The 14,265-nt window shown below is 39.6% G+C and overlaps 1 protein-coding gene across 1 annotated transcript in view; it reads left to right on the top strand.

Annotated features, from left to right (window-relative positions):
* TRPC5 (transient receptor potential cation channel subfamily C member 5) overlaps positions 1-14,265 on the top strand; it is a 228,123-nt gene that overhangs the window by 95,930 nt on the left and 117,928 nt on the right. Inside the window, exon 2 of the mRNA XM_006193322.2 lies at positions 12,595-12,993. Coding sequence (XP_006193384.1) covers positions 12,616-12,993 — 378 coding nt within the window. The 5' untranslated portion in view covers positions 12,595-12,615. The remainder of the gene's footprint in view (positions 1-12,594; positions 12,994-14,265) is intronic.

Below are 14,265 nucleotides of genomic sequence, written 5' to 3'. Positions count from 1 at the left end.
GTGAGAATCTTAGAATATCTGAGAGGGACGGGGATTTGGGCCATCAATTATACATTATACATAAGAAAATTGAGGTCCATTTCTGTTTCCAGGGCTCTCTGATGTTTTCTTCCCCTTTAGAAAGCCACTGCTGATAAATTAATAAAACAATTTTAGAAAGAAGTTCAGCACTATGTATCTTTTAAAATGCTCCTGGTTTTTGACCCAATAATTTGACTTCTGAGAAGCTGAGCAAGTAACCTTGAATATACGTAAAAATCTTTATGTACAAAAACGTCTATCACGGCTTTATTTGTAACAGTGGAGATAAATGGAACAAAGCCTAAATATTCCCAAACTGGAGACTAGTTAAGGACATTATGGTATACCTGATCTGACCCAATGAAGATTAAACAATTAACATGCTATTTTAACATATGATGGTATGAAACATAATACTGTCTCAATCTCACCTAGCAGAGCCACTTCCCCACAAGGGAAAATGATGGCAGGAAGGGCAGGAAATTTAAAAAGTGTTATTACAGATAATGATGTGTGGGAATTCTTACAAAATATTAACCAAAGAAAACTAGAAAGAAAATGTTTATACAGGATGAACTCATTTAAAACGCATGGGCAGGGGGGAAAGACTGCATATTTTTTCTTTATTTTAAGACACATTGTTTTTTTTATGAAATTTCATGATTTGCTGGTTTAAATAAACTTTTTCAATTTTTATTTTAAAACATTTCAGCCACATAGAAGAATTCCTGTGTACTCTTTACCCAGATTCCCTAATTGTTAGCATTAAAAAAAAACCTTAAAGTCCCTCTTCCCCATTTAAGGAGGGTTTGACCAATAAGCTCCTGTGTGAACATTGCCACTTAGATTCCAACGTGAAGAGGTAACAGAAAGAGGATAGACGCTCATTTCTCATGGCCAACGGGCCTATGGGATCTGGGATAAAAGCCAACCCCAAGACTAATAATCAGATGCAAGACTTTTAACCAATTATACTGCTTATTATTTGCTATAATCAATGTCATCCCATTCTGACTTCCCCTTGACTACTTCAAGGAACATCATGCGGACAACATGATAATGAGTGTTGAGCAACATATTTAAACTCCTCCATGCAGCTGAGTGACTTGAGGGAAACAAATATATATTTTTTACTCATGCCTTCACTCTAGAGAAAATGAGAAGCATTGATTTATTCCAGCTGCCAGCAGTTCTACATAACTTGCCTGGACTTCAAAGTGAAGTGGATAAAGAGTTGAAGACCTTACAAAAAATAAAAACACCATGGGTTCATAGCCATGAAAATGCATTATGCAAATGAAAGTACCCATATTTTAACATAGATACTGTATATTTCTGCTCTGAATTTGGAAGAATTCTCCATATTACAGGCATTTTACAAGTGGAAGAGAGATTTGGGTCATCCAGCACTACCCAATAGAACTTTCTGTAATGATGCAAATGTTCTGTATCTGTGCTGTCCAGTATGGTAGCCACGAATCATCTGTGGTTATCACATGCTTGAAATGTGCCTAGTGCAATTGCAGAACTGAATCTTTGCTTCATTTTAATTCATCTAAATTTAAAGAGCCACATGTGGCTAGTGGCTACTGTACTGGACAGTGGAGACTTAGACCTTTCATCACTCTAAGTAGTTCCCCTGATCTCTTTGCACTCTCCCTGATAATCACATCCACTCCTAACAGCTCTAATTATCACTTATAATGATGGTACTCAATCTTGGCTGCATGTTACATTCACCTAGGGAGCGATTTTTAAATGTCAATGTGCTTGTGGGGAGGGGAGGTTCTGTGAGCCAAGCATGAGTAGTTTTTAAAAGCTCCTCAGGTGATTCTAATGTGCAGCCAGGGTTGAGAACCTTTGATCAATATGCAGATAACTCCCAATTCTATATCACAAGATCTCTAAGCTACACTCCACATGCTGACTGGATCTCTCCTTCCTGACATCAAAAAATAAATAAATAAATAAAAATAAAAAACCCCTCAAACACCAGCATATCAAAATGGGGCATCATTATCTCCATTGCCCTCACCCAAATCCTTCAAACTATAATTACTGGATTTACTTCTGCCATTTTGCTATTTGTTTTCCATATGTCATATATTTTTTGTTCCTCAATTCCTTCATTATGGCCTTCTCTTGTGTTTTATTTTTTGTAGTGTATCACTTTGATTCATTTCTCATTTCTTTATTCTATATATGTTTTTCTAGGTATTTTCTCAATGGTTACCCTGGGGATTACAATTAACATCTTCAGTGTATAGCAAACTATTTTGAATTAATAATAACTTAGATTTAATAGTATAAAAATTATTTTCCTATGTAGCTCCATCTTTCCCCCTCTATGTTGTTATTGTCACAACTTACATCACTGTATATTCTGTGCTCATTAACACAGAATTATCATTTTTGTTCTGTGCATTTATCTTTTAAGTCACACAGAAAAAAATAAAACTTACAAACCAAAAGTACAATAATACTGGCTTTTATATTTAGCTATGTAGTTACCTTTACCAGTGTTCTTTATTTCTTCATATGAGTTTGAATTACTGTCTAGCCTGAAGGACACCCTTTGGCATTTCTTGTAGGGTAGGTTTACTGGCAATGAATTCCCTCAGCATCTGTTTACCTGGGAATGTCTTAAGTTCACCTTCATTTTTAAATAGTAGTTTTGCAGGCTATAGAATTATGATTGAGAGATTTTTTTTCTTTCAATACTTTAAATATATCACCCCACTGCCTTCTGACCTCCATGGTTTCTGAAATGAAATTAGCTGTTAATTTTTATTGAGGAGCCCTTGTCTGTGACAAGTTCCTTGTCTCACTGCTTTCTAGATTCACTCTTTGTCTTTTGACAGTTTGATTATAATGTGTCTTGGTGTGCAATCTCTTTGAGTTTAGACTTCTTGGAGTTTGTTGACCTTCTTGGATATGTAGATTCACGTATTTCCTCAAATTTTGAAAGTATTTGTCCATAGTTTCCTCAAATATACTTTCTACCACTTTCTCTTTCTCCTCTCCTTCTGAGACTCCCATTATACATCTGTTGGTACACTTGACAGTGTCTCACATACCTCTGATGTGCTATTCATTTCTCTTCATTCTTTCTTATTTTCTGCTCCTCAGACTGAATAATTTCAATTTACTTACCCAGTTTTACTGATTCTTTCTTCTACCTGCTCAAATGTGCTGTTCAGCATTTGGCAAACACTGGGGGTGGCTGCTCCAACTCTAAGAAAATTCCAAGGTGGATAAAACAAAGGCAATCCTTGGAGCTGATTCCTCTTTTTCATACAGCAATTTGATGCATATGTATTCACCAGTCAAAACATACAATCACAGTTCTTTGAGGACAAAATCTATATTGTCCACCTCATAGCACCAGTAAGCCTCACTAAGAGTATGAGTCACTCACTGCCCCCATGGCTATCTCGAGGCTAAGAAGTGGAGGATAGTAAGCAGTTCAGTAAAAATGCCACAAAACTCTCTTACCAAAATTTAGTAGCTTCTTTCTTCATTACTCTGATTATTGTCAGTTTTTATTAGATTCCAGAGTTCAGAAAAAGTTGATTCTGATTGGTTTTGCTAGGTTAATCATTGCATTAGTGGAGAGATGGGTTTTTGAAGTTCCCTACTCTGCCAATTTTTAAAATGTCCTTTTTTCCTTAATCAAAATTTTTGTGGAAAGTTTTTACACATTTACCCTTTCATTTAACTTTGTTTGCCTAGGTCCATATAAAACTCAAATGGGATACTTTTTGTAATTTATATCTTGATTTGAGAAGAAATATTTTTATTAGGTTGAGCCTTTCTATTCAGCAACATAGTGTACTTCCTTATTCTCTTTAGTCTTTTATCCTCTTTAACAACTTATTTTACATGGATCCTGTTCCTTTCAAGGTAAATGTATTCCTGGGTATCTTCAGATGTTGTCATTATTGTGAATTGAATTTTTTTCTTTTTAATTTCTGAGTGATGATTATTACTTATATAAATTGTTAAGCTATTGACAGTTGTATATTTTTCCTTGCATTCTGTTACTTTACCAAAGTCTCTTGTTAGTTCTAATAAATTTTCTTAGCTTCTTGGGTGTTCTATCATACAATTCTATTATCTGCATATAAAGGTAATTTTGTCTCTTCTGTTAAATATTTATAGCATTTTCATGTCCTCTTATTACATTAGTCAGAACCTTAAAATTGAATAACGGTGCTGATAATGGCATTCCTGTCTTGTTCTCGATTTTAATGGCAATGGGTCCAGTGTTTCACAATTTATTATAATATTTATTCTTGATTTGAGGTAAATAGTCTTTTGTGTAGAGGTATTTCACTTCTGTTCAAATTTTACTTAGTTTTTTAAAGAAATAGGTGATGAGTTACATTCCAATAATTTTTTTCTTCTATTTATATAATCATGTTTTCTTTCAAGTGGCTGACTTATTTATTAATTGTATTGAAAATTTCCTCATATTGAACCTTATTCTTAGGACAAGTTCCACTTGGTCATAATGTATTATTATTCAAATTCATTTCTGGTTTTCACTTGCTAATATTTTATTTAGAATTTTTAGAATCATTTTCATGGTTGAAATTAGTCTATAGTTTTTATTTTGGAATCTCATTATCAGGTTTTAGAATTAAGATTATGCTAGCTCTATAGAATTAATTGAGGAGTGTTCTTTCTCTTTCTATAATATGAAAATAGTTTTAATATCAAGATAACCATTTGCATTTTTAAGTTCTATATACAACTGTGAAACCACTTGAGCTGAATGACTTTTAATTGGTAGATATTTCAAACTATTTTAATTTCCTCTATGATTATTAATCTGCCAAGTTTTCTATTTGTTTGTGGTTTAATTTGGTAATTTTCCAGAAAATGCTATCACTTAGGATGTCTTCAGCTTCCTGTAACAGAAAAGTATGCTTAAAAGTGGGTTAACAAAATGAGTTTTCATCTCACACCACTGGAAGTCTAGAGGTTGAGCAGCTCCCAGATTGGTTAATTCAATGGCTCAAATACATCATAAAGGACGTAATTTATGCCTTCTTTAACAAGGAGGCTGCAACTTTTAGGTTGGCTCTCTTCATAGTCCCAAGATGGCTACCAAAGTCTTTGGTATCACATGCAGATGACAACATTCAGAGGAAAAATTTGGAAATACATCTTTTCTTACATCTCTTTTTAAGAACAAAGACACTTGTCCCAGAAGCCCTCTAGCACATCTCATTGGCCAGAACGGCATCACATGCTCAAATCTAGGTCAATCACAACCCAAAGAAATGGAATTACCAATGTTAACTTAGTCTGAGACTAATTAAGATTCTTCCTTGAGGTGAAGGAGGGGCTTCTTGCCTTAGCACATGGCTGCATAGAGGGAGGAGGTTAAATATACAAGCAAATTCAGAGTGCTACTGATAGAACATTCCCCATCTCTATCCCCACTACAATTTCATGCAGTAATTTAATACATATCTATTGAGAGCCTACTATGTGCCAGGCTCTGGGTACAGAGTAGTAAACATGACAGATAGGGTTCTTGCTATTATGGAGTTTACATTTTATTTGGGAGAGCTAGATGTTAAAATAATAAATAAAAATATGATCATTTCAAATAATGATAAGCTTTTCAAGAAAATCAAGTCAGAATCATGAGACAGAGGGTGACATGAAGGGGGTTGCTCCATTAGAAAAGGTGGTCTTGGGAGGCTTAGTGAGGAAATGACATCTGATCTGAAATCTTCATGGTAAGAAGGAAACTGAAGATCTAGTAGAAGAAGATTATGGACAGTGAACCACATGTACAAAGTTCCCAAGGTGGCCACACGCGTGAGAGGTTTGAAGAACAGAAAGAAAGCCAATGTTCTCTTAAAATACCATTGTGTTTTATATACCTACACCTGACCACCTGCTGTGTCCATCTAGAATGACCACTCTACACTGCTGTCCAACAAACTCTTACCAACCCTTTAAGACATATCTCAAACATTACTTTCTCTTCAATTACCTCCTCAGGTAGAGTTGAACACTTCCTCCTTTGTTTCCCTACTATATATTAGAATCCTTATCACACTGTAGTGTATTTACCTTATTTTCATTTTTCTGTCTCCCTCTAGACTTGGAAATGTTTGAAGGCAAGGGCTAAGTCATTTATATATACATATACATATATATTTGTATTCCCTCCTGCTAAGTGTTCTGGGCATGACAAATACTGGGTGTATAACCAGTATTAAATTGAAACATGGACTATCTACTATTCTTAGCACTATTGTAGGCATTATTGAGCATACAAAAGAATCTACCTTCATTGAAGAAGTTCAGAATGTAGACTCTAGAAGCTTGGCTCTAATCCCATTCCCACCACTTACTAGCTACTAGCTATGTGAACTTAAGCAAATTACTTAACCTCTCCGTGTCTCAGGCTCCTTATCTGTGAGGTAGGAGATAATGGAAACTGTCTGAAAATAAGGAATAATTTAAATAATGCATGTGAAGCACTTAGCACACAGTATCTGGCCAATGATAAGTGCTTAATGTTAATTTATTATTATTTATAAATTAATAAAATTATTGGATTGATGAGATTTGTACAAATGAAAAACATAATACTGCAAATACACCACTACATAGGATGGTCCTAAAGTGCCTTCTGAAACAAGATGTTGTGGTGTCTTGACCTCAGCAAAGCATTGCTGAATGAGAAATGAAGAAAAAAAAAGCCACAGTCTAATCTGTGTTGGCCTGACCATTCTAGAGAACTGTGTCCATTTCTGAGCAGCATAGAAAAACCAAGTATGGTGTAAATAGAAGCAGACCACTAAGATGCTCAACATTCTAGACACGAGGAGACTCCTCAGCAGAGAGAGACATAAGAGCTGAAATCAAACATGCGAAGGCTTGTCATGTAGAAGAAAGGAGGGCTTTGCTCCATGCTGCTCTAGAGAGCAGAACTGGGGCCATGGAATAGAATTTGTAGCCAGGTGATTTCAGCTGAATATAGAGAAGCAGTTGCTGAAGGTCAGCGCTCACCATGAAGGTGAGAAAGTGTTGAGTTTCTCATCAGTGGAGGTGCTCATTAACTGAACAATCACTTATCAAGGATGTTGTCAAGGGGGCTTTTTCACTGGACAGGGGATTATTCTAGATGACCTTCGAGGTCTCTTGCAGGAGGCTCAAGATTTGGACCTTTCCCTTCCTGGGGAAGATTAGTGTTACTACATTAAAATTAGGAAGTTCTCAAAGTGGTCCTCTTAAAGGAGTCAAAATGTTCTCAGAATCTACACACACAGGCACACACACACAAGCTTCCTCTGCCCAGCCCACTTCCGTGCCTATCTACATGAAATTTCCACTTTAGTCTCTCCTTGGATTGGGCATTCAAGGTTCCTGTTCAAATGTCACTTTTTCCTAGATGAGATATGGCTTTAAGACACTCAGTTGTTATCATCAGCTATCACAGTGCCTGGTACACATTCACTGAATGTGCTTATTATCCACCATTCACACTTGAGATTGTACAAGTTTATCAGATTAAATCCACTTTCCTTAACGGGATCTGAAGAGATGGACAAGTACACAGATAAGCTTGGATAAGGGTGAGAGATCACAAGGGTTTCACCATTCAATTTCAATCTTCATGGCACAGAGAGCAAGCCACACACAGATACCATGCCCCTCCAAAGGCACTATTATTTTTTACTTAGGTGGAAAGCCAGGCTTTCCTCCTCACAAAGTCCTGAGCTGGGTAATGATCTGGGCTGGGATTTGGCTAGACCACTTTGTGTCCTGGCCTTCTGCCCAGCCCATTGATTCAGCTCTTTAAGTCTCATCATTTAAACCCACAAATGTCACAGATCCCATTAGACAAACTCCTCTGGCTAGCAGCACAGAAAAGCGGGAACATGATAAGCCCCCTGAGGCAGCCTGTTAGACCATTCCTAATCTTTCATGCTTGGGGGACTACACTGGGAGTGGGGTTCACTTGTAGAATGGCATGCAGTGCTGGCTGCTTTCATCTCATTTAGTTAAGAATGCACCTCAAGGCTGGCGCATAATGATGGGAAGGCCAACCTCACCTCCTGGCTTAGGTTAATGGCAGCTGAATGCAATCTGCCAAGTATAAAGGTAAAGGGTGATGGAAAGGAACCTTCCCAATAATACATCTTCAAGAGATGCCAGAAACTCCATCATGAATTACTTATTCCCAGGATAATGGCAAAGTAGGACTAACAGCAACCATGTGAAGAAAGGATTGGTCTCAGAGCTTGGAGCTAAAGCTGTGAAGGTCAAATGGCACCAACTGTGGGGACTGGCAGGGGACAGGACACTAGGCAAGTCGTTAGACATACATATAAGCCTCCATGTAAACAGACAACATGGGGAACCCATTTTACATCACTCTCAGTGTGTAGTGTAGAGGTGGGTATGGATACATAAAAGAGATTTCCAAGGCTGACACCAGGCCTCTCCTTTCCCCTCCATCACATCTTCCATGTCCTTCTAAACATACATCTCTTTACTCCCAAGACCACAGCCACTTTCCCAATCAAGGAATCCACGTTAAGGTGTTACTAGCTGTTGGCCATGTGATTTATTATTCCTTCCAGGGGTAGTTATAGAGATGTAGTGCCTTAAAGCAAAGAAGTGACTCTCTAATAGTACAATCTCAGGCAAACCTCTGGTAGAGATATTTTTTTCTCTCTACAGGCGAGTACCATGAGGCTTCTCATAACACAGCCCACTGGAAACGCAACAGACTGGATTAATTTCAAATGCAGGAGATAAAAAGCAACCTTAGATGCTGAATTGACTTTATATCACCCAATTATACTTACTTCAAGTCTCAAATTTGCTGTGATTTTTACTGTCTTCTGTCTTTGCTACTATAACCCACACATCCGGCACATGGTGAGAGCTCAGTGAATGGTCCTGCTTGCTGCTTTCATCATTGTTACTATTAGAAGCAGGTAGTAGTATTAGTGCTGCCCCAGTACTTGGCACAGTGCCTGAGACAAATTATCCAAAACTATAATAATTATTGTATTGCACCAGCTCCTGGCATAGTGTCCAGCACACAATAAGGCACCAATTGAGTTAGTTCCCTTTGTTCTCACCCTCCCCTGAGATACATTTGTCTTCAGATAACCCCCCAGCCGTACCTTGAGAAAGTGGGCACAGACCTTCCTGGAGCAATACTGCTTAGCCCAGCACCACCAATGACACCATCTGAAAAGATATCTAGCCTTTTCTTCCACGGTAGCCCCTTAAGGGGCAAATGGGCAGCAAGGGTTTAAGATCATTTTTAGATATGGAAACTGAGGGTTTGGGCTATTGCTTTGTAATTTTAGTTCCCCTCTAATACCTGTATCCCATTATAGCCTAAAAACTATGCCCCCCAGCACTGTCTCCCAACTAGACTATGATCAATCTCACCATCTTTGTTCTTGCACTGTGCAGTACCTGAACTACCCTCCCATTTTCACACTAAATTCATCCTCCAAGGACTGGTTAAGAGCTACCTTCTCCATGAAACCTTCCCTGAGTCTTCCAGCCTCACAGAGCCCTTTCTGAAATCCCAAAGCATCCAATCAGTACCACATAATTTAGCACTTCATTCTGTGACTGCCAACCTCCTCAGCTAGACTGTATTTACTCATTAAATATCGATTTGCTGAGCACTCATCACATTCCAGACCCTGTGTAAGTGCTAAGAAGGCAGGAATCAAGGTACTCCTACCCGAATGGCAGGAAGACAAACATGCAGTTGAATGACATTGGAGAAATGTGGTCTAAGTGCCAGTGGGGAACTCAGAGGGAGATTGGCTAACTTTCTAAGGGTGTTAGAGGAAGGCTTCACACAGAATGGGACCTATGAGCAACGTGCTGAAGTGGAGAGGAGTTTGTTAAGTGGAGGAAATTGGATGAAGCCATGCGCAAACGGCAACTCAGAGAACACAGCTCAGTGTGGCTAGAACTTAGGGTGAGATGGAGAGAGATGAGAAAATATCATAGAAGGTTTAGTCATTCATTCATCAAATATATATCGAGCATCCAGAGTGTGCCAGGAAATTGACTAGGTGCCAGTGCTAGGAAAACAGGGCAGATGCAACCCCTGCACTTCAGGTTTAAAGCGAATTGGCCAGAACAGACGATTACCCAGGAAGACAGAGAAATATGTAACTAGAAATTCTGGTGAGCATTAGGAAGGAAGAGGAAAGGATACAATGGAGAGAAGAATATGAAGAAACTACTTTATAGAGGATGGTTAGTGAGGACTTCTCTGAAGAGGTGACAATTTATTGAGGTTTAAAAGATGAAAAGAGCTGGAGAAGTGTTCCAGGAGGTGATCAAATGTCTTGAAGTGGGGGTAAGCTTGGCATGTTGGAAGGATCAAAAGAAGCTCGACAGGGCTAAAGAATAGTAGATGAGGGTGAGAGAGTGGTTTAAGGTGATGGAGAGGTGAACACAAGCCAAGATCAAGTAGATTTCAGAAAGAAGTATTGACTTCATCACAAGATTATCAGGAAACTAATCAAGAAGAGTGAAATGGGATTAGATTTGTGTTTCACAGGATAACTTGGGGGTGATGTGGAAGACAATCTGCAGGGGGAGACAATAAAGTCAGGATGATTAATTATAAGGATGTGGAACAGTCCAGGTGAGAGATGATGAAGGCAGCGAACTTTTCTTTCTTCTGTTCCAAAAGTGACTAGCATGGTGATAGGCACACTGAAGGCCTCCACTGTGTGCATATTGATTACTTAAATACATACAAACTGAATTGGGCTATTGAGTCTCTTTTCAGGAGATCACAGTGTCTCTTCTTTCTCCTCTCTTTTTTCTTTATAATGGAGACAGGGCGTCATTCGGCAATTAGCATTATTAAAGTCATTTGCTGTTTAGTGACAAATGCTTTCCCTAAATGCCACTTTCCTTTAGTCACTGCTGAGTTACTTGAAAGTAGCACAAGAAAATATCAGCGCTTCTCAAGACAGCCAAGCAGCACCCTGCTTTCCTAAGATTTGGACGTGGAGAGAAATTTGTCATTTGAGCCTGTTCAGGGCAAGAGGCAACACTAAACTTCAAATACTAACTTCCCAGAAAATCACAAGCACATGAATTGCAAATGCCACTTGGTATAATATATGCATCTCACTCTGCCAAAGCAGAGATGTAATTACCTGGAAGAGTAAGGCAAATGTTTATGGAAGCTTCATGTCTTCATCTCCTCTTATATCTAGGAGATGAGACAAGAGGCTCTTTATCACATTTCCATTTCTTTTTGCTGGTGAAACAGTTCAGTAATGAAAGACACTCAAATGGGTTCATTCAAACTCAGCCTCCAGAGGGTCCTGGAGGTCGCAGGTGTGGGAGGGAAAGGGGAGTCAATCACCTAATGGGTCTGCACCTCATCTTCTCCCCTGGGGAGGATAACCATTCCTATCTCACTGGGCTAGTACAAGGAGTCAACGAGGAATGTTCATGAATCTAATCTGTAAACAATGGCAAGAGCTCTATACTGTGATTCATTCTACACAATTAAAGGCAAAGACTGATTGTCTTTTATTCTTGGTCTCCCAAAGAAAGTTAAACATATTATAGGAACTCAATAATAGGTTTTGCTTTGAAATCACTTCTATTAAAATCTGGGCTTTAGATGTATGGCCTATAAAACAGATCATTCACTTCTCAGAATTGAATCAAAGAGATTCTCAGATCTGTCAGGTCTTTCATTTGGTGGAGGAAAAAAATCATGAGTGAGTATAAGAGGAGGTACCTGGCTTTAGTCTGTTGGACTCAATACCCCCTCCCCAGTGAGGGTTTCAGTTAGTCCTAAAACAAGCTTTCATTCCAGGATCTGCATCTGGGGAAGCTGCAAATGTAATCCTACCAATTAGCACAGGGCCCCCAGCCCAGGGTCCAAAGGAAATTGGCCAACGATGAGCTCCAACTTTGCATCATCAATCAGAAGTATTATCAAGCATATTTTCAGATGGCAGAAGGGAAGGAGGAAACTAACTAGTGCCATGTCTCAGGAGGTTTACTCTGTGCCAGTTGCTTTGATCAGTTATAATCTCATTCAACTTTCACAAGAGCTTTATGAGGTAGGAATTAGTCTTTAGCACAGGGCCCAGTACACAGTAAGCAGTCACTAAATCATTACTGCTATTAATGTTATTAATATTGATAAACTTAATAACAATAAACTGAAGCACAGTAGGCTTGAGTAACTTCTTGAAGGTCACAAAGCTGGTAAAGCCAAGATTTGAAGCCAGGTCTTTCTGACCCCAAAGTTCTGGGCTTTTTCTGCTATACCCCTTTGCAAAAGGAGAAAGATTGGGTCTTTAAAATAGCTTAGGATTTGGGGGAGGGTAATAGTTCAATGGTAGAGTGCCTGCTTAGCATGCAAGAGGTCCTGGGTTCAATCCCCAGTACCTCCATTTAAAAAAAAAAAACTTGGAAAAAAGAACAGTTTAGGATTTTCCAAGTTGCTCCCAAAACTGGCCACTTGAGACCTTCAGGTATCTAAGAATACTTTTGGTCTCCTCCTCTCTCCTCATTCAGGTTTCTAAATTGCTATAAACCATGGCCCAATTGTACTACAAAAAGGTCAACTACTCACCATACAGAGATCGCATCCCCCTGCAAATCGTGAGGGCTGAAACGGAGCTGTCTGCCGAGGAGAAAGCTTTCCTCAATGCTGTGGAGAAGGGGGACTACGCCACCGTGAAGCAGGCCCTACAAGAGGCCGAGATCTACTACAATGTCAACATCAACTGCATGGATCCACTGGGCCGGAGCGCCCTGCTCATTGCCATTGAGAATGAGAACTTGGAGATCATGGAACTACTCCTGAACCACAGCGTGTATGTAGGCGATGCATTGCTCTACGCCATCCGCAAGGAAGTGGTAGGCGCTGTGGAGCTTCTGCTCAGCTACAGGCGGCCCAGTGGAGAGAAGCAGGTAAGGAGTCCCTGCACCCTGGGAAATAGCCAGGGACAACAGAGCACCAAGTCAGAAGGCTTGAAATGGAGGAAGGTTAGGTAGGCTGGAGTTGAGAGGCCCTATCGTGGCAATGCTCTGCTCTCAAAAAATAGCATCAGTAATCTCAGGCAGCATCCTAGAGCTGGCCTGCATGGCCCACACTGAGTTTTACCCATTTGCCTTTTCCTTATTAGTATTTGCCTATATAAATTTAATACTTAACAAGTCAAAAGTGTGATCTCTGTTTCCAGAATATGCAAGCTCTTTCTACCCTCCCTAACCCCTGCTCTATATCTTCATTTCCTTCCTCTTCTCAAAGGTTACATTCTAGAGAAGGAGAAACCAAACACAGGCCTGAGATTTCTCCTTCTCACCAGCTCTCTCGAAGGACAGGAGGCCTTCAAACTTGAGGGCCACAGTGCAGATGCAGATGGATACAGGGACTTCCATATTTCTCCAGTTCTGGTCATGTGACTGCATTCCACCCCTAGATGTTTGGGTTTTTGTCTCTGTGATTCTCCTACCCTCCAAGGCACCTAGGTTTAATACTCTGGAGTCATCTTTCAGTCCTTTCTCTCCCTTGTCTCCATGTTCAAGCTCTAAGCCCTGTGACTTCTTCCTTCTCAAAATCTGTTACATCCTTTCTTTCCTCTCTAGCCCAGCTCCCATCACTCCACCTCTGGTTCTCATCACCTCTCTCCTAGATGAGTGATTCTCCAAGTGTGGTTCCTGGACCAGAAGCATGAGCATCACTAGGGGAACTTATTAAAAAATGCAAGTGCAAAAGTCTCAGGCCCCAGCACAGACTGACTGAATCAGGCACTCTGAGGCTGGGGCCCTGCAAGCTGTGTCTTAGCAAGCCCTCCAGGGAAGTCTGATGCCCACTCAGATTTGAGAATCACTATCCTAGACTAACATGAAAAATTCTGTCTCAACTCCCTGCCTCTAGCCTCTTTCTTTCTCTCAAGCCATTCTGAACAATGATACTGGCTTATTCCTCCCAGAAAAGCATAACAATCCCATCATTCCTGTCCATCTTTCAGTGACTCTTAGGTCTCCTCATTAGAAGAGAAACCAGCGCCTGAAGCCTAGCACCCAAAACCCTTCATTAATGGCCTTTCCCAGAACTGTCTCCTCGTAGTCTTGTCTAAACCCCTCAAGTCAGACAGGTCTCTTCATGGTCTCTCTTCCTTTGGAGTATAGTAGGGGCACATAGTAGGAACAGAGTAAATACAAAATCATCAAACATGG

This window comes from Camelus ferus, chromosome X (genome assembly GCF_009834535.1).
Source record: "Camelus ferus isolate YT-003-E chromosome X, BCGSAC_Cfer_1.0, whole genome shotgun sequence".
NCBI lineage: Eukaryota > Metazoa > Chordata > Mammalia > Artiodactyla > Camelidae > Camelus > Camelus ferus.
The sequence above is the reverse complement of the archived record's forward strand: the minus strand, read 5'-3'. Positions and strand labels throughout refer to the sequence as shown.